The sequence below is a fragment of the Syngnathus typhle genome, linkage group LG22 (genome assembly GCF_033458585.1).
Source record: "Syngnathus typhle isolate RoL2023-S1 ecotype Sweden linkage group LG22, RoL_Styp_1.0, whole genome shotgun sequence".
Classification (NCBI taxonomy): Eukaryota; Metazoa; Chordata; class Actinopteri; order Syngnathiformes; family Syngnathidae; genus Syngnathus; species Syngnathus typhle.
Window position 1 is genome coordinate 5007189 of NC_083759.1, and position 19099 is coordinate 5026287.

At 40.0% G+C, this 19099-nt stretch overlaps 1 protein-coding gene across 2 annotated transcripts; it reads right to left on the reverse strand.

Moving 5' to 3' along the window:
• Positions 1 to 321: 321 nt before the first annotated feature.
• On the reverse strand, positions 322 to 17685 carry LOC133146324 (mucin-5B-like). Of its 2 annotated transcripts, none has more exons than XM_061269913.1 (27): positions 17531 to 17685; positions 12906 to 13009; positions 12094 to 12139; positions 11960 to 11998; positions 9107 to 10591; positions 8878 to 9030; positions 8480 to 8596; positions 8308 to 8352; positions 8074 to 8226; positions 7710 to 7880; positions 7579 to 7620; positions 7158 to 7400; positions 7001 to 7027; positions 6750 to 6887; positions 6171 to 6277; positions 6047 to 6105; positions 5550 to 5686; positions 5268 to 5483; positions 4659 to 4862; positions 4429 to 4584; positions 4171 to 4349; positions 3278 to 3442; positions 1813 to 3213; positions 1686 to 1727; positions 810 to 875; positions 664 to 730; positions 322 to 600 (listed from the first exon to the last, which is right to left on the reverse strand). In XM_061269913.1, exons 2-27 carry the CDS (start codon positions 13005 to 13007, stop codon positions 530 to 532), a joined length of 5631 nt encoding a protein of 1876 aa, XP_061125897.1. In that variant the 5' UTR covers positions 13008 to 13009; positions 17531 to 17685; the 3' UTR covers positions 322 to 529. The 2 variants fall into 2 exon arrangements, with proteins under 2 accessions (XP_061125897.1, XP_061125896.1); XM_061269912.1 differs by having other exon boundaries at positions 8426 to 8596.
• Positions 17686 to 19099: the final 1414 nt, after the last annotated feature.

Genomic DNA, 19099 nt, shown 5'->3' on the forward strand with positions numbered 1-19099 from the left:
TCTGTCTAAATATCAATTTACATTGTCTGAATCACAGAGGAATATATGTATTGTACTATAAATCAAATTATAACATATTTGAAATAAGAACTCACCTTTGATATTCCTAAAGGTCATTTGTCAACTTTAAAATTTGGCAAAATTTCCAAAACATGCAACTCTGTGTGCAAGCATTCCACATCCAGGCTTTTCAGTCATGCAGTAAATTCAAAAATTGTCCGTCAAGATACATCAGCATTATGTTTTGTGATTTCACATAGATATTACCTGATGACTAAGGACGAAAGGACGAAGGTCGAAGGATGGGCCGGCAACTCATCATTTCAATTCAGAATAAACACACAATTTTTATTTCTGCACTCAAACTTCGGTTAAGTTTAACAGTATAAACACATTGTACCTTAAGCAAGTTAGAGAGGCACTACACAAAAATGAAATATGTTCAGAGAACATTGCACTAAATCATACTGAGAGATAATTTTTCTTAATCTAAAGTTAACACGATTTTATGAGTCATTATTCATCTGATTCAGATATTGGAATATGACTCGGTGCCACTAGAGCTGCTTGTGTTTCCAGCCTCTGATACACGGTATACATCTGCAGGACAGACAACAAAGTGTTGATTAGTAAATTAAATTAAATAAAAATTCAATAACTTACATCTTTTCCCGCGTAGTTTTTGTAACCATTTCGGAGCACTTGACGTCGACACACCAGCACTTGTACTCTAATAGAAACAACAAAGGAAAGAAATTACAAATTATTATGTACTTTTGAAGTCCGTTAATGGTTTGCAAATCACTTACTGCAGTTTGATTGGAGCCAGAGCCTGAGCTTAGCGCTGGAAGCTTTTTGGAGAGAACAGCTCGGATCTATAATTATAATCAAATTCAACAATTTAGTACAGTGACTGTGTCAGTTATTTAACCAACATAGTAACATTAATTTTAGCATTACTTTTAATTAGTAATGGGAGAATGAAGCTTCAAATATGCTTCGTGAACCACTTGTATGTTTTTAAATACTCTAGATGGCACTGTTGGTTCAAAGGGGTTTACGAAATGGCAAGTCACTGTGATTTAACCCCAATGTTGAACACAAAGTGTAATCTCCAGGAGTCAACCGCTTTATGAAGCAAATTCGAAACTTCATTCTTTCCTTCATTACTTCAACATTGTCCTAATCTATCTTTGAATCTACTAGAATACCAAAAAGCTCTTAAAATTGTGATATTGCAACCTTTCCAATACTTCATCTACACCTACCATATTTCCCGCACTATAAGGCGCACCTAAAACCTTCCAATTTTCTCAAAAGCCGACAGTGCGCCTTATAATCCGGTGCACTTTATATATGGACCAACATGGATTCGTGGATGAGGACTAATTTATTAAAGTAAGATTTACGTGTTTATTTTGTGTGTTGTGTGATATTAACGTTTGAGCAGCGTTGAGTTATTGATATATTGTTATTGTTTTCACTATTTACTATATTGTGATTGCATTAATGTTTGAGCAACGTTGAGTTATTTATTCTATGCGCTTTATAATCCGGTGCGCTTTATATATGGACCAAGTTTTAAAATGGGCCATTCATTGAAGGTGCGCTTTATAATCCGGTGCGCCTTATAGTGCAGAAAATACGGTAATACAAGTAAACCTTTTTGATGTGTCTGAAATTACCTTTGAATCCAGCAATGTCCCAAACACTAAAATAAAGAAACCCTAAAAAATAGGAATTAAAAACAAGATCAACGTTACATCGCAAAAATATACTCAAGACGATGGAGAATGAAAATGGCAAAAATACCTGTAGAGAATTGAAGAAGGCAAACGCAATGTGGATTCCCTCATTTGTGGACGATATCATGGTTCCCACTCCTAAAGCCCACGTTAATCCAAATAAAGGTGTCAAAATGATCACACATCTGGCAACGACCAGCAGTGAGTGCTTTTCATCAGGACGAGTTACCTGTACTGTACCTCTTCTCAGCATTTTAAACATAATCACAATTACAATCACAAAATTTATAAAAACTACCGTCAAGGCCGGTATCACTAAAGCCAGCAGGGCTTTGGTTTTTGTCCAGTTCAGCCAACATGCATCGTTTTCTCGGATATATCCATTTCCAGGGGCTGTGGCAGCAACAGTAACAACAGCAATTATGAGAGGGCACACATAGCCAAAAAGAAAAGCAATGGCCGACATGGCTGATTTGGACATATGAGAGAAGACCATAATGGTTCGATAGAAAAGAAGGAGACCAGACGCAAGCATCCAAAAGAAGAGAGCCAGATAAAAAAAGTGCATAAAAAATGTGGCTGCCGTACATGGTCCCAGTGGAACTTGGTGGTCCTCATCTGGGTTTTCAAGGGGATTCTTGGCATAAAAAGCGGCAATTATGAAACAAATATCTGCAATCAGTAAAGACAGCGCCGTATTTACGATGCACACGTGGCGCATGAACGCAGTGCTGTTTTTCGTCAAGGCTTTCCAAACGTAGGCTTCGATGATGAGACATATGATGAGACTTGCGATAGATATGCCAACTCCGACGTACGTGATAACATCCAAAGCGATTCGTATTGATTCAGGGATATCCGTTGCCATTAGAATTGAGAAAGAGGTGAGATGGTTGCAATTGCAGGTCACCGTGTCGTTGATATCAGAAACTAACGTGCAACCCTCGTCGTCCCATGCTCCTAAATTCTCAATAAGGGTGAAGTTCCAAAAAACGCACTGTGGATTCCGTGTCAGCGAATCGTTCTGCTTTTTGAAACTCAAAGTAATATTCTGAATATTTGTGTTTACTCTGACAAGTGCCACAGCAGCATTAATGGTGGTATCAAAAGAAGCAGATGTGTTGGCGGTGTCTATGGACGTGTTGTTGAAGCTGGAATTCCGAGGTGGCAGGACATTATCGAGGGTGGAGAAAACAATCGTGGTGATGGTGAGATTGTTTCTGTCATTGCCTGGAATATCAATAACAACGCTATTATTGAATTCCGCCGTAAAGGAGTCATTGAACGTCGTCGTGTTGAGCAGGATTAATTCAGTTCTGATGGTAAACTCTCCAATTAATTCATCAGATATAATCTCCAGTGAATTAAGCAATTCTGAGCTGTCGTTGCGAGTGATATTTTCTCGCAGGAACTCCCAAGTTTCTCTTGCGCCGTCACCAATGATGATATCTACTGTTTCCAGCACATTCTGTAAAATATATTTTGTGGTGAGGTTCATTGTGTGATTACGTTTCATCGGATGGTCGTCATACCTCCATGACAGTTCGATTCACTTCATTAGAAACATTGGCAATGGCGCTCAGGATGCCAACAATAGCTGATATAGTTGCAGATGAATTCACAATCTGTTCTTTTTCCTCCTGGACAATTTGACTAAGATTTGCAGCAATTTGTGGTACTTCCTCTTCCTCTAAATCCTAGAAATGCAAGATTATAAATATTACATCACAGCAGAGTCATCAAATTTAGGATTTGCGAATTATCGGGCTATTTTTTTTTTTAAATGTGAGCATTCTAAATAGGCCTTTATGAAATCCATCAGGAGAAAAATTGCCACTACACATTAGTTTGAGGAAGCATCTCTATGTATCGAGAAGAGCCATTCGATCATAATTGTCAAACTCAAGCCAAATACGGCCCATTTAATGTGTCGCGGGAATACAAATTTTGCATTGATGTGTCATTACTAAAATTACACATTTTTGAAAATATTGAGATATTGCTTGCAAATTTTATTACCATTCATTTGTACCATTTAAAGCACTGCTATCAAACTCAAGGCCCGGGGGCCCAGATACGGGCCGCCACATCATTTTATGCGGCCCGCAAAGACAAATTGTGCATCAACTTGTGTCAATACTAAAATTACAAATTGTCTTTATTTTTAAAAAAAATAGCGATATTGCTTGCGATTTTTATTACCATTCATCTTCTTAAAATATTTGAACAGGTTTTACTAGTCTCTGATTTCAAAACTAGTTATTCATTAGTTTGTTTTGAAGCCTGTACTGTATCTAGAAGACGTTGACAATCTTATGGATTCTCCCTGAACGTTTACTTTGAAAATGGATTCCTACTCAGACTGTTAACCCCTTGCCCCACACAATGATAAGAAAAGTGGAATATGTTAAATGTGATCATCTACCTCAGAAACGACGACCAAGTCCTTGATTTCAGACACAATGCAAGTGTCTTCCAAAAGAATCCATTCTCCTGTATCCCTGCATTCTGCAGATCTGCTCCCCTCTTGACCAGAATCGCACGCTATGGTTGATATGTCATCTGCTCTTCCAGCCCCATACAACTCATCATTACATATAATATCTTGAGGGAGACAAAAATATGTACAGGTATATGACAAAAACAAAGTGATAAAGAAAAGGCTTGATTAGATCGATCTTACCTTCATTAAAAATGACCATTGTTGTTGTCTCTTCAAAGCCGACTGGATTGTTTACTCGACAAGTAAAGCGCAATTGGGATGGCAAATTTCCGCAGCCACTCAGAACATAGCGATGTGAAATGCAGTAGCTTTCCACTTCATCTACATCTGTCAAATCTGTGAAAATATAGAAATATCGCTTAGAAAAAGGGCAGTGCGTTATTATGGTAAATATTTCATTCCTGGCTTACCCGATTCTAAAACGCGGCTGCCCAGAAACCATCTGACAATAAAGTTGGACTGCACACAACATTTAAGTAGCTGTGTTCTCCCCTCTGTACACTTAAGATTGACTTTGCTTGGTACACGCACATTTGGAGCTTGTCTGATATTTATTGCTCGTCCGTTTTGCACAAAAGTCACAGCACTGCCAATTCTATTGCATTCATAAAGACCTGTTAAAAAAAAAATAAACATGTAGAACAGGGGTGTCAAACTCATTTTTTTGCGAGCTGCATTGTAGTCATAGCTTCTTTCGGAGGGCCATTATGACTGTCTACCCAAATAAATGTATGAGCACCTCATATTATATCCAGTAAAAGCTACAAAACAAACTGACAAATAATTCGTTTTCAAATCAGACGAGTAAAAACTGGTCAAATATTAAAAGAATATATATTATTAAAAGTGAAGACAATTTGCAATTTTAGTAATGACACAAATTTGATGCACAATTTGTCTTCGCGGGCCACATAAAATGATGTGGCGGGCCGTATCTGGCCCCCGGGCCTTGAGTTTTACACCTGTGATGTAGTCAGTCTTTATTTTACGTAATTCATCAAAAAATGTTGTTGGCTTACCAGCATCGGCAAGAATCACATTGCTAACTTTAACCACAGACGCTGTTGCAGATGAAGAAATTTTAATTCGTCCATTCTCTTTGAGTTCTTGTCCATTTAATTTCCATTTCGTTCCAATGATGTTTCCTAAATTAACGCTAGCAGGAGTGGGGCCACATGTCAATTCTATTGACCTTCCAGTATATGTCACGGGTGGAGTAATGAATCGAGTTGGACCTTAGGAAAACATACATGAGGCAGTTACAAGTTGGACAAAGTTACAACAACAATGGTGCAACTTACTCCTGTAAAATGCAACAAGGCCAAGGACTCTCGCGATTGGTCGCATTGCCTCAGGGAGGGCCTGATTCACCACAGAAAGATCTTCCGGGTCAAGTTGTGATGTTTGAACAATAAAATCTGCAATCACGCTTCCTGGCCTGTACAAACAATTATGAGCAACCAGAGGCGTAGCCAGGAATTTTTCCAGTAGGGGCGCACGCCCACAGGAAAAAAAATCTAACATCACCCACGCCGTTCGCTGATCGCTAAAACAACATACGGGTCCGGGAGGCAAACGGTGAATAGATAACATCGCGCACATAGAATAGCGCAAGCACATTCGCGCAAGACCGAAAGAAAAAAACGGCATGAAAATGAAGAATTGAAAAAGCTTGATTTTTTTCAACCGGGGCGCAGGGAGTCCTAACCGGGGCGCCGCCCCTGCTCGCCCCGGCTTGGCTACGCCTCTGTGAGCAACCATTGAGAACTTAATTTTTGACTCTTTGTGCCATGTTTACCTGAAACCTGTCACTAAAGTATCCACAAATCCTGTTAGTCCTCCATATTGGTCAAGTAGCTGTGAATGAATGTTAAAATTAAAATTGGACAACTACAAATACATGTTTTTAAAAAATGACCTACCACGGCCCTGATCTGTGACGCCAGATCCTTATAAGCAGAACTGTTTGGATCGCTCAGATCTGAAGTGTAAACTCTGTCAAACCGGATGGAGAAATCTAACTGGAACACTGTTGAGAGAGAAGTAAGAAAAAATGTAAAAAATGTAGATGAGTGAAGATTAGTGCATAATTAATACAAGATAAAAATAAAAACCAAGCTGGGTTTTTTTTTTGGACTATTTTCCCTCCGCCCCGCATACTTGAATCAATTATTGCCTTCTCATACAAATGTGAAATCAACATACACACATAGTCTATTATTTTATATGTAGCACTGGCTTCAATCTTTTTCTTACTAAGGATGCCAACTAGGTGCAATCATTTAATACACAACTAGTAACAACGCCACTGTAATAATTTTATGTCGTCTATGTACAAAATATAATAATAATAATAATAATAATAATAATAATAATAATAATAATAATAATAATAATAATAATAATAATAATAATAATAATAATAATAATAATAATAATAATAATAATAAATTCAGGACTAGGGTTAAATAATAAAATAATAATAATAATAATAAATATACCTGTTTCAGGAGTGGTTGTGGGTGGATCTGGAGGAGTTGTACTGGTGGTAGAAGTTATGGTTGAGGGTTTAGTCGTGGTAGCCTTAGTGGTCGTCATAGTCTTAGAGGTAGTTGTAGTTGTTGATACTGTCGTGTTTACTGCAGTGATTTGATGGAAATGTCTCAGTTTAAACATAAAATCAAATGAAATGGTTCTATTTCTTTTGTTTTTGCATAGTTAAAAACGTTGTTCCTGTGAAATTTGAATTTACCCGGTCTTGGCTTTCTTGTAGAAGCAGCTGATGGTGAAAAGGAAAATTGTTGATTAAGATAATTAACTAAGTACATAATGATTCTCAATGACATTCATTTCAATGGGATTAATAACACTTATTAACATGATATACTTTACGTATAATGGGTTCTTACTTGTTATTGTTGTTGGTGGTGGTTGAGTTGTAGTATTTTTTGCAGTTGTCGTTTTTCGAGTTGTAGTATTTGTCACAGTTGTCGGTAACTGAGTTGTCGTAGTGTTTGTTACAGTTTTCGTTCTTTGAGTTGTAGTATTTGTTAAAGTTGTCGGAGTTGTAGTATTTGCTACAGTTGTTGGTGCTTGGGTTGTTGTAGCATTTGTTACAGAAGTTGTTGATGAGGATGTTGTTACAGTTGTGTCTGTAAAAAGATTAAGATTATTGTAATAATTTAAACCAAAAAAATGTGATAAAGTTTTCTAATTAGCAAGGTTATTCAAAATAATTAAGTAAAATAAACACAAATAAACCAAAACATACTATGGTCTTGATGGAGGATTTTTTTATGTAAAAAAATAGTTGAAAGCCTTCACACTTACACAATGTTGTAGGAAAGGTTGTCGTGCTGGGACAAACAGTGTCTTTAAAGAAATAAAATGAACATAATAAATATAACCCTCAAAACCAAAATGATATATTTACATCTATTAAAGTGTTCCATATTGCTTACTGTGCTCATCAACAGATTGGCAATATTGTCCGCCAAGGGGAATGCCCTTGATGCATCCACATGTATTATTTGTGATGCTGTCACATGATCCTTGCAGGAGACACTGGTCACATGGCCAGCGATACTGATCCTCACATCTGCACTGGAAATCGCCATTGCTTGGACTGCAAACTAAAAATAACAACACTAAAGTTAAAGATCACCTTCATATTTTCTGTTGCAATTATATATTTACAAATTTCTATGATTTTCATGGGGCCGGACCAATTATTGACTTTGCATAATTTGCAAGGTCCGGAAAGTACGGTAATTTATTTCATACCACCTTTAACCCCTCTGACTTCTCCAAAACGTTTATATTTACCTGTTGTCATGTTGATATCTGAGATTTTTAAGTAGCTGGTGATGTCTATGGGATAATTGGTGTTTTTCAGAATGTTTCGGAGAGAGGTTATCCCGCTCAATTCTGTGATGTTAAGCTCAACAGAGATGAGGTATTCATGCTCAAATGGAGGAGCTGTAGGGTGAACACAATCAATAATCTTTGTAATTAATTGTTAAACTGTCATCTTAGCAAATATTGTCGAGTTACTCTTACAAGTTGTTGTGGGAGACGTTGTTGTTGGAGGACAAGCTGGAAAATCTGTAAAGAACAAGAGAAGTATTCAGATCAAATGTCAACCATTTGTGTTTGTGTATAGTTCAAAACATCTTACTGTATTGATCAACAGATTGGCAATATTGTCCAAAAGGAGGAATGGCATTAATACATCCACATGTGTTATTTGTGATGTTGTCACATGATCCATGCAGAAGACACTGGTCACATGACCAACGATACTGATCCTCACATCCGCACTGGAAATCGCCGTTGCTTGGACTGCAAACTAAAAATAAGATCACAGATGCTAAGGATCACAGTCATATTCTATGTTCCAATCATGTATTTACAAATTTCGATGATCTTCATGGGGCCGGACCTAATATCATTGACCTTGCATAGTTTGCTCGGCCACTTAATGTTGCTTAATATTGTCACTTTAATTATATTGAGTGATATTGTCACTTTAATTACTGTAATACTGTGAATTACTATAAAATAATTGAGCTAATTTATTCCATACCAGTAATAACCCGGCTCTCATCTCCCCAAAAAGTTTATATTTACCTGTGGTTATGTTGATATCGGAGATTCTTAAGTTGCTGTTGATGTCTATTGGATAACTGGTGTTTTTCAGAATGTTTCGGAGAGAGGTTATCGTGCTCAATTCTGTGACGTTAAGCTCAACAGAGATGAGGTATTCATAATCAAACGTTGGAGCTGTAGGGAGAACACAACAATCTTTGTCATCAGCTGTTAATTGTCATCCTAGCAAATATTGTCGAGTTACACTTACAAGTTGTTTTTGTCGTATTTGTTACAGTTGTTGGTGCTTGGGTTGTTGTCGCATTTGTTACAGTTGTCGATGATTGAGTTGTCGTAGTAGTTGTTACAGTGGTTGTTTTTGGAGTTGTAGTATTTGTTACAGTTGTTGGTGCTTGGGTTGTTGTAGCATTTGTTACAGTTGTCGTAGTAGTTGTTACAGTGGTCGTTTTTGGAGTTGTAGTATTTGTTACAGTTGTCGGTGATTGCGTTGTCGTCGTACTTGTTACAGTTGTTGGTGCTTGGGTTGTTGTTGCATTTGTTACAGCTCTCAGTGATTGAGTGGTAGTATTTGTTACAGTTGTTGGTGCTTGGGTTGTTGTAGCATTTGTTACAGTTGTCGATGATTGAGTTGTCGTAGTAGTTGTTACAGTGGTTGTTTTTGGAGTTGTAGTATTTGTTACAATTATTGGTGCCTGGGTTGTTGTAGCATTTGTTACAGTTGTCGTAGTAGTTGTTACAGTGGTCGTTTTTGGAGTTGTAGTATTTGTTACAGTTGTCGGTGATTGCGTTGTCGTCATACTTGTTACAGTTGTTGGTGCTTGGGTTGTTGTTGCATTTGTTACAGCTCTCAGTGATTGAGTGGTAGTATTTGTTACAGTTGTTGGTGCTTGGGTTGCTGTATATTTTGTTAAATTTTTTGGAGTTGTAGTATTTGTTACAGTTGTCGGTGATTGCATTGTCGTAGTAGTTGGAGTTGTAGTATTTGTTACAGTTGTTGGTGCTTGGGTTGTTGTTGCTTTTGTTACAGTTGTCAATGGTTGAGTTGTCATAGTATTTGTTACAGTTGTTGGTGCTTGGGTTGTTGTAGCATTAGTTACAATTGTAGGTGGTCCAGTTGTTGTATATTTTGTTACAGTAGTCGTTTCTGGAGTTGGAGTATTTGTTACAGTTGTCATAGTATTTGTTACAGTTGTTGGTGCTTGGGTTGTTGTAGCATTAGTTACAATTGTAGGTGGTCCAGTTGTTGGATATTTTGTTACAGTCGTCTCTTCTGGAATTTGAGTATTTGTTACAGTTGTCATAGTATTTGTTACAGTTGTTGGTGCTTGGGTTGTTGTAGCATTAGTTACAATTGTAGGTGGTCCAGTTGTTGGATATTTTGTTACAGTCGTCTCTTCTGGAGTTGGAGTATTTGTTACAGTTGTCGGTGATTGCGTTGTCATAATATTTGTTACAGTTGTCGGTACTTGGGTTGTTGTAGCATTTGTTACAGTCCTCGGTGATTGTGTTGTAGTACTTGTTACAGTTGTTGGAGCATGGGTTGTTGTTGCTTTTGTTACAGTTGTTGGTGCTTGGGTTGTTGTAGCATTAGTTACAATTGTAGGTGGTCCAGTTGTTGGATATTTTGTTACAGTCGTCTCTTCTGGAATTTGAGTATTTGTTACAGTTGTCATAGTATTTGTTACAGTTGTTGGTGCTTGGGTTGTTTCTGATGGGAAAGTTGTTTCAGTTGTGCCTGTAGAAAGATTAAGATTATTGTAATAATGTACACAATTTGTTTTTGAGGTTTTCTAATTAGCAAGGATAAATAATCAAAATAATAAAGTGAAATATAAAGAAAAATAAAAAATATCAAAAAGCACAATTGAACATATTTAACAACACGAGCTCTTACAAGCTGTGATGGAAATAAAGGTCGCTTTAGGATGTTGATAGTGACAAGGTGTGTCAAATGTTAGAAGTTTTATACATTGCTATAAAAGAGTGATTTGATGAATTTTGGTGACATAATCAAGCCAGAATGAGGTTTCACCTGCTTTTGGCTAAAAGTAGTGCTCTTCAGGTGGTATACCATTGATACACATGCAGGTATCCTTAACTAACTCATCACAGGCTTCAAATGTCTTACAGGTGTCAATTGCTCAAAAATAGTTCTCCTCGTAAAGAAAAAGAGGAATTAGAAGAAAAGAAAGTTGTGACAATAGTGTGGAGTAATTTATGACAAAAGGGTGTTTGCACATAGCACAGCTGAGAGAGGCAAATACGCAGGCTGTGTGCCATCATGATGGAGCGCCTCGGAAAAAGTGAGAGGCCACGGGGAGAGCGCATAAAAATATTATCTACTACAGTCAACATTTTTGAAATGAAAGAAACAAAAATCTGTCACATTTAAAAGAACTTCAAATCAATGTGTTTGCCATGACAACCATTTTCAGATATTTGTTTTGACGCTCTTCATCCCAGATGGAGTTTTATTATATCACCATCCAATGGAAAAACAATTAAAGCACTTCAGACAAATACCCAAATATGTACCGTATTTTTTGGACTATAAGTCTCGGGTTTTTTTTTTCATAGTTTGGGTGGGGGGGCCACTACTGAGGAGCGACTTATGTGGGAGGACGACGGGCCCCACGTACTACCGGCATCATTAACAAAGGACAAAGAGTTTGAAGGATTTAATGATTTGGAGTGACATAGAAGGTTTGAAAAATGCTACGTATATTCTGGAGCGACTTTTAGTCCGAGAAATACGGTATTGAAATAACATTCATAGTTACTAGTGACAACAGATGCCTTGCACGATAGATATAACCAGACAAACTTGAAATAAGACAAGATTGTGACTTGTATAACAGATATAATCTGTTTATCTGACATTGTTATCTCAGACATTCTTAAAAAAAAAAAGGGAGCAGCTGAGTCATTATTTTCTTTGTTTCTTTTTCACAAGAGCCTGTTAGTGAAGAACTATTTTATTTTTTTTACCCATGGCCAGCAGATGAACTGAATGACCCTGCTTTGGGTACAATATAGCCTGGCCTTGTTTCTTTCACACACACAAAAATAAAATTCCAAGACATGATTCGATTTGTGTGCTTACCTTCAGTGAACACATCATTCGTAGAGGCGCCGAACAGCTCTATAGAGGAAAAGACAAATGCTCTATAAATATACGTACAATCGTTTGAACCGTAGCATGCTATTTCTCCAAAATATATAGAAATAATGTCTCACGTCTTTTCTCCCTAATAAGGTGTTGTTCTCCAGAGTGTACCTGATGCTTAAAAGTAAAAGAACATGTATTTAATCCATGTTTGACATTTTCACACCACCTATAAAACATTATGACCAAAATTAAAATACAGTAGTGTTACTTGAAAACAATAATATAGTTTAGTCCTAAAACGTGTCTTAATAGTATTGTAAGCCACAGTCACATTATGCAGTTTTTTACATCCACAAGAAAATAGGTACCGTATTTTCCGGACTATAAGGCGCACCGGACTATAAGGCGCACCTTCAATGAGTGGCCCATTTTAAAACTTTGTCCTTATATAAGGCGCATCGGACTATAAGGCGCACCATTAATGCATCATGTCAGATTTTTAATCCAAATCAAATCATTCTCCATTTTATCTTTTTTATTTCAACTTCAGACACAACAAATGACTTTATAATCACAAAATAATGATCCACAGTCTTTTTGATTCATGATTCATAGTCTTCAGCGGGCCGCTTATGATTGATTTCATGACACAATGCTTCGGGCCAGTTTAAATTTAGGAATTTAGTCCATATATAAGGCGCACCGTACTATAAGGCGTACTGTTGGCTTTTGAGAAAATTTTAGGTTTTTAGATTCGCCTTATCGTCGAAAGAATACGGTACCCAAAATGCTTAATTCAAGAGCGTCGTCGTCGTGACAATAGAAAGCACAGCTTCCTGGTTAATGGTTACATCTATGCAAATATGGGGTAGCTATAATCCAAGGCGAACATAAAGAAAACCAAATGCAGATTGCAAATGCCTTAACATGGACAACCTACCAATGACTCCATGCTTAACGATTTGATGATGTTTCCTGTTTCCAAAATGCAGAACATTGCCAAGAGGAGAACAACCATCAAGCCATTCTTATGTATTGCCATTCCTATGAGAAAGAATTGCAAAAATATTTATAAAATCAAAACACTAAAAATGGAAACACATACAAATTAAAGCATCATGTAATTAATATAATCAAGTCTCTATTTTCACATTGGGTCTCTGGAATTCCTGTAAACTTGAACAACCAAATATATCAACCACCAATTTAGTAATTTAGTTGAGTTTCCTCGATAATCTATGTTATCAATAATTGTTGCGTTAAACTTTTGAGGTCACCCGACATTTTTTTCATTGTGCAGTAAACTCCTTAAAATAAGACTAGCATGTTAGCAACTAAGGAGCTTTTTCTTTTCTTGATTTAAACCGCTAAGTAATTAATTAACCTCAAGCTTTGGATTGGTTTTAAATGGATGCGGTAACTTATCATTAGTGTAATGGAATTGGCATGTTTGCAAGTGAATAAAGAAAAATACATTTAATAGGACTCACTGATTACTACTTGGGCAGAGCTGTCCATTGGGGGAAATTCTTTTTGTGAATGCTGAGACTCAAGTGCAAATCATTGTTCAAATATACAAAAAAAAAATGTCATCAAAGTTTTTAAATAGTTTGGCTTTTATGAGAGATATACACCAGATAAATCAATCTGATGTCGCTGATTTATTGTTTCTTTGAATTTAAATAACTTGGATAGTTTCGACTTTGGATAAATCACTGCACATTATTAAACATGACGAACATGACGAATTGTAGTCACACTGTGATCAAACCAAATCATCCATCCATCCATCCATCTTCTTCCGCTTATCCGGGGTCGGGTCGCGGGGGCAGCAGCTTCAGGAGGGACTCCCAGACTTCCCTCTCCCCAGCCACTTCATCTAGCTCATCCCGGGGGATCCCAAGGCGTTCCCAGGCCAGCTGAGAGACATAGTCTCTCCAGCGCGTCCTGGGTCGTCCCCGGGGTCTCCTACCGGTGGGACATGCCCGGAACACCTCCCCAGGGAGGCGTCCAGGAGGCATCCTGATGATATGCCCGAGCCACCTCATCTGGCTCCTCTCTACGTGGAGGAGCAGCGGCTCTACTCCGAGTCTCTCCCGGATGACCGAACTTCTCACCCTATCTCTAAGGGAGAGCCCGGACATCCTGCGGAGAAAACTCATTTCGTCCGCTTGTATCCGGGATCTCGTTCTTTCGGTCACGACCCATAGCTCGTGACCATAGGTGAGGGTAGGAGCGTAAATCGACCGGTAAATTGAGAGCTTTGCCTTTTGGCTCAGCTCTCTCTTTACCACGACGGACCGGTACAAAGTCCGCATTACTGCCGACGCTGCACCGATCCGCCTGTCGATCTCGCGCTCCATCCTCCCCTCACTCGTGAACAAGACCCCAAGATACTTAAACTCCTCCACTTGGGGCAGGATCTCATCCCCGATCCGGAGAGGGCATTCCACCCTTTTTCGATCGAGGACCATGGACTCGGATTTGGAGGTGCTGACCCTCATCCCGACCGCTTCACACTCGGCTGCGAACCGCTCCAGTGAGAGCTGGAGATCACGGCCTGAAGAAGCCAACAGCACCACGTCGTCTGCAAAAAGCAGAGACGCGATGCTGAGGTCCCCAAACCGGACACCCTCAACGCCTCGGCTGCGCCTAGAAATTCTGTCCATAAAAACTATGAACAGAATCGGTGACAAAGGGCAGCCTTGGCGGAGTCCAACCCTCACTGAGAACGAATCCGACTTACTGCCGGAAATGCGGACCAAACTCTGGCATCGATGATACAGGGACCGAACCGCCCTTATCAGTTGGCTCGGTACCCCGTACTCCCGAAGCACCCCCCAGAGAACCTCCCGAGGGACACGGTCGAACGCCTTCTCCAAGTCCACAAAACACATGTGGACTGGTTGGGCGAACTCCCATGCACCCTCGAGGATCCTGCTGAGGGTGAAGAGCTGGTCCACTGTTCCACGGCCAGGACGAAAGCCACACTGTTCCTCCTGAATCCGAGGTTCGACCTCCCGACGGACCCTCCTCTCCAGCACCCCTGAATAGACCTTCCCAGGGAGGCTGAGGAGTGTAATTCCCCTGTAATTGGAACACACCCTCCGGTCCCCCTTCTTAAAGAGGGGAACCACCACCCCAGTCTGCCAATCCAGAGGCACTGTCCCCGATGTCCACGCGATGCTGTAGAGACGTGTCAGCCATGACAGCCCCACAACATCCAGAGCCCTTAAGAAATCCGGGCGGATCTCATCCACCCCCGGGGCCTTGCCACCGAGGAGTTTTTTAACTACCTCAGTGACTTCAACCCCAGAGATTGGAGAGTCCGCCTCAGAGTCCCCAGGCCCTGCCTCCACAATGGAAGGCGTGTCGGTGGAATTGAGGAGGTCTTCGAAGTATTCTCCCCACCGACACACGACGTCCCTAGTCGAGGTCAGCAGCACGCCATCTCCACTGTAAACAGTGTTGACGTTGCACTGCTTCCCCCTCCTGAGACGCCGGATGGTGGACCAGAATTTCCTCGAAGCCGTCCGGAAGTCATTCTCCATGGCCTCGCCAAACTCCTCCCACGCCCGGGTTTTTGCCTCAGCAACCGCCGAAGCCGCGTTCCGCTTGGCCATCCGGTACCTGTCAGCTGCCTCGGGAGTCCCGCAGGCCAAAACGGCCCGATAGGACTCCTTCTTCAGCTTGACGGCATCCCTTACCGCCGGTGTCCACCAGCGGGTTCGGGGATTGCCGCCACGACAGGCACCAATGACCTTACGGCCGCAGCTCCGGTCGGCCGCCTCAACAATGGAGGCGCGGAACAAGGTCCACTCGGACTCAATGTCCCCCGCCTCCCCCGGGACCTGGGAAAAGCTCTGCCGGAGGTGGGAGTTGAAGCTCTTCCTGACAGGGGATTCCGCCAGACGTTCCCAGCAGACCCTCACAGAACGTTTGGGTCTGCCAGGTCGGACCGGCATCTTCCCCCACCATCGGAGCCAACCCACCACCAGGTGGTGATCAGTTGACAGCTCCGCCCCTCTCTTCGCCCGAGTGTCCAAAACATGCGGCCGCAAATCCGATGACACGACTACAAAGTCGATCATCGAACTGCGGCCTAGGGTGTCCTGGTGCCAAGTGCACACATGGACACCCTTATGTTTGAACATGGTGTTCATTATAGAAAATCCGTGTCGAGCACAGAATTCCAACAATAGAACACCGCTCGGGTTCAGATCGGGGGGGCCGTTCCTCCCAATCACGCCCTTCCAGGTCTCACTGTCATTGCCCACGTGAGCATTGAAGTCACCCAGTAGAACGATGGAGTCCCCAGAAGGAGCGCTCTCCAGCACCTCCTCAAGGGACTCCAAAAAGGGTGGGTACTCTGAACTGCCGTTTGGTGCATAGACACAAACAACAGTCAGGACCCGTCCCCCCACCCGAAGGCGGAGGGAGGCTACCCTCTCGTTCACCGGGGTGAACCCCAATGTGCAGGCGCCCAGCCGGGGGGCAATAAGTATACCCACACCTGCTCGACGCCTCTCACCGTGGGCAACTCCAGAGTGGAAGAGAGTCCAGCCCCTCTCGAGAGGGCTTGAACCGGAACCCAAACTGTGCGTGGAGGCAAGTCCGACTATATCTAGTCGGAACTTTTCTGCCTCGCACACCAGCTCGGGCTCCTTTCCAGCCAGAGAGGTGACATTCCATGTCCCAAGAGCCAGCTTCTGCAGCCGGGGATCAGACCGCCAAGGTCCCTGCCTTTGGCCGCCGCCCAGCTCGCACTGCACCCGACCCCTTTGGCCCCTCCCACAGGTGGTGAGCCCATGGGAAGGGGGACCCACATTTCCTTTTCGGGCTTTGCCCGGCCGGGCCCCATGGGCGCAGGCCCGGCCACCAGACGCTCGCCTTCGAGCCCCGCCTCCAGGCCTGGCTCCAGAGGGGGGCCCCGGTGACCCGCGTCCGGGCGAGGGAAATCTCAAACCAAATCATTACATTAAAAAACAAAAATGATTTTCAAAGTCTATTACGCTTATCCTGGTCAAAATTTCAAGAAGGGAATGAAGTATACAGCATATAATGGTCTATTGTGCATCACAAGGAATAGAGATACGCAAAAGCTCACACTTGCAGTAAGTACTTAAGAATCTTTCTAAATAAATTTAAGAGAACACATATTCACCTATAAATGAATCAGGCTTCTTTGATAAATTTGTCCGATTTGTTTTATTTCACTCAGTCTACAAAAAACTTATTATTATTATTTATCAGTTTTTTAAGATGCATGAGCCGTGTTGTTGTTGTTTCAAACAGCCCCAAACAAATTCTACTAAAATGTCATTTGAACAATTATTTTAATTTCAAATATCAAAAATGACATCATGTAACTAACTACTATACATAAACAAATAATCTAACACATTACCCAAATTTGATATACATAATGGGAAACTACAAGATTATGCTCTCAATAATTTCCCGTGTGTTATAAAATTGGTCATTCGTATAATCCACTCAATCATTTACTTGAAAAAAAAAAGGACAAAACTAAGTAGAAGAGGTATAAGTAATCCATTTTCTTACCTTGATTCACATTTCATTCCTCTCGTGCTGATGTTGGTGCTTTTGTCTATATGGTCAGCATATTTCATACTAAAAGCTGACAGCTTGTAAAACCCAACCAGTATACTGAACTATGGGAAACATGCTGCTTCAAATACTTCCTGAAATTTGTTATCGCGCACCCACATTTGCACACACGCGCACACACACGTGAATGTGACAGCAGTTTCCACTTTTCCTTCCTTGTGTGTATTTTCTATTACATGTGTGTGGTGATTCCCTTTCTTTGGAAAAAGAATGACAGAAATGTTTGTACAATTATCAGGTTGCGTCGATAATTATGACAAAGAAAGGATCTAATCAAATATAAATAATTATACTCAAACAGGTATAATTAAATAATCTTTGGAATGAATAGCCTGCAGCAAAATAATTGACGCACAAAGAAAACAAGGCATCACACATACTTTGTACTATACTATACTTTACTCTTATTCATTCATTGTATGTGCCTTTTTATTTTTACTTTTTGTATTGTTTACTATATTTTGTTTGTCTGTGGACCAATTGGGTCTAATATGTCTTCTCACCGTAGGATAGTAGGAAACGCAATTTCAATCACTTTGTATGTCTTGACATGTGAAGAAATTGACAATAAAGCAGACTTTGACTTTCATGCACATTTTACAATTTCTGTCCATTGTGAATGAAAGACCTCCCAGAGAGCAGCTTAATTATTTTTGGAGCAATGACTTGCAAAGCAACAGTCTTCTCAGGGTCATGAAATAAATATTATATGTGCAAAAAAAACTAGTGGAGGCATTAAAAAAACATTTCTAATTGAATAACTGTGGAACTTCATGTCAGATTTATTTGGTGCTCTATATCAAAACAGATTGCATATTTATAACTGCATGTTTTTTTTTTTCAACATTAAATAATAGGTATTACTGTACAACTGATATTAATTTTTGGGAGGCCGATACCGATTTTTGGCAATATCTGATGAAACCGATAAATATGTATACATTGGCAATATTGTAACATGATAATTTCAATTAATAATATGCACGAGAAGTGCAAATGACTTGTCTCCAATTATTTGGATCATAATTTTAACATATTTAATTAATTACAGTACAGTAAATTAATTAAATACAGTATCGTGATTATTTAGTTTCTGTTTAGCGCCATCTGCAAATGCAATCAACTTGTCAGTGCTGTTCTATAGATTTTTCCGCCATTCCTTCTGTTGCTGCCTTGCTCTTTCTTTCTTTTTTTGGGCATATTTTCTTCTTTTATTTTAAAATTAATTTATTCCAGGTAGCGGTCAACATAAACTAGACAACCACAATCTGAAAAGGAGTGGGAAGAAAACAACCTACTTAGTCCCATCACCACACCATTTTAAATAATAAACTTGAAAAACTTATTTAGTATTCCTGCAAGCTTTACTGTAACAATCATTAATTTTGCTTTAAACATAGACCAACAATATATTTGTAAATTTAAAAAAATTAAATCAGTGTGATAATCACAGCATCAATCGTAGTGGGGAGTAAGAATTAAGAGCAAATTTGGTAAGAGACA

Bases quoted from the DNA above. Each gene is read 5' to 3' on its own strand.
- LOC133146324 (XM_061269912.1), bottom strand. From the start codon at position 13,007: ATGGCAATACATAAGAATGGCTTGATGGTTGTTCTCCTCTTGGCAATG. The intron at 8,227-8,307 runs GTAAGAGTAACT...TTCACCCTACAG, and splicing joins AACGTCTCCCACAACAACTT to CTCCTCCATTTGAGCATGAA. The intron at 5,687-6,046 runs GTAAACATGGCA...TTGTTTGTACAG, and splicing joins ACTTTAGTGACAGGTTTCAG to GCCAGGAAGCGTGATTGCAG.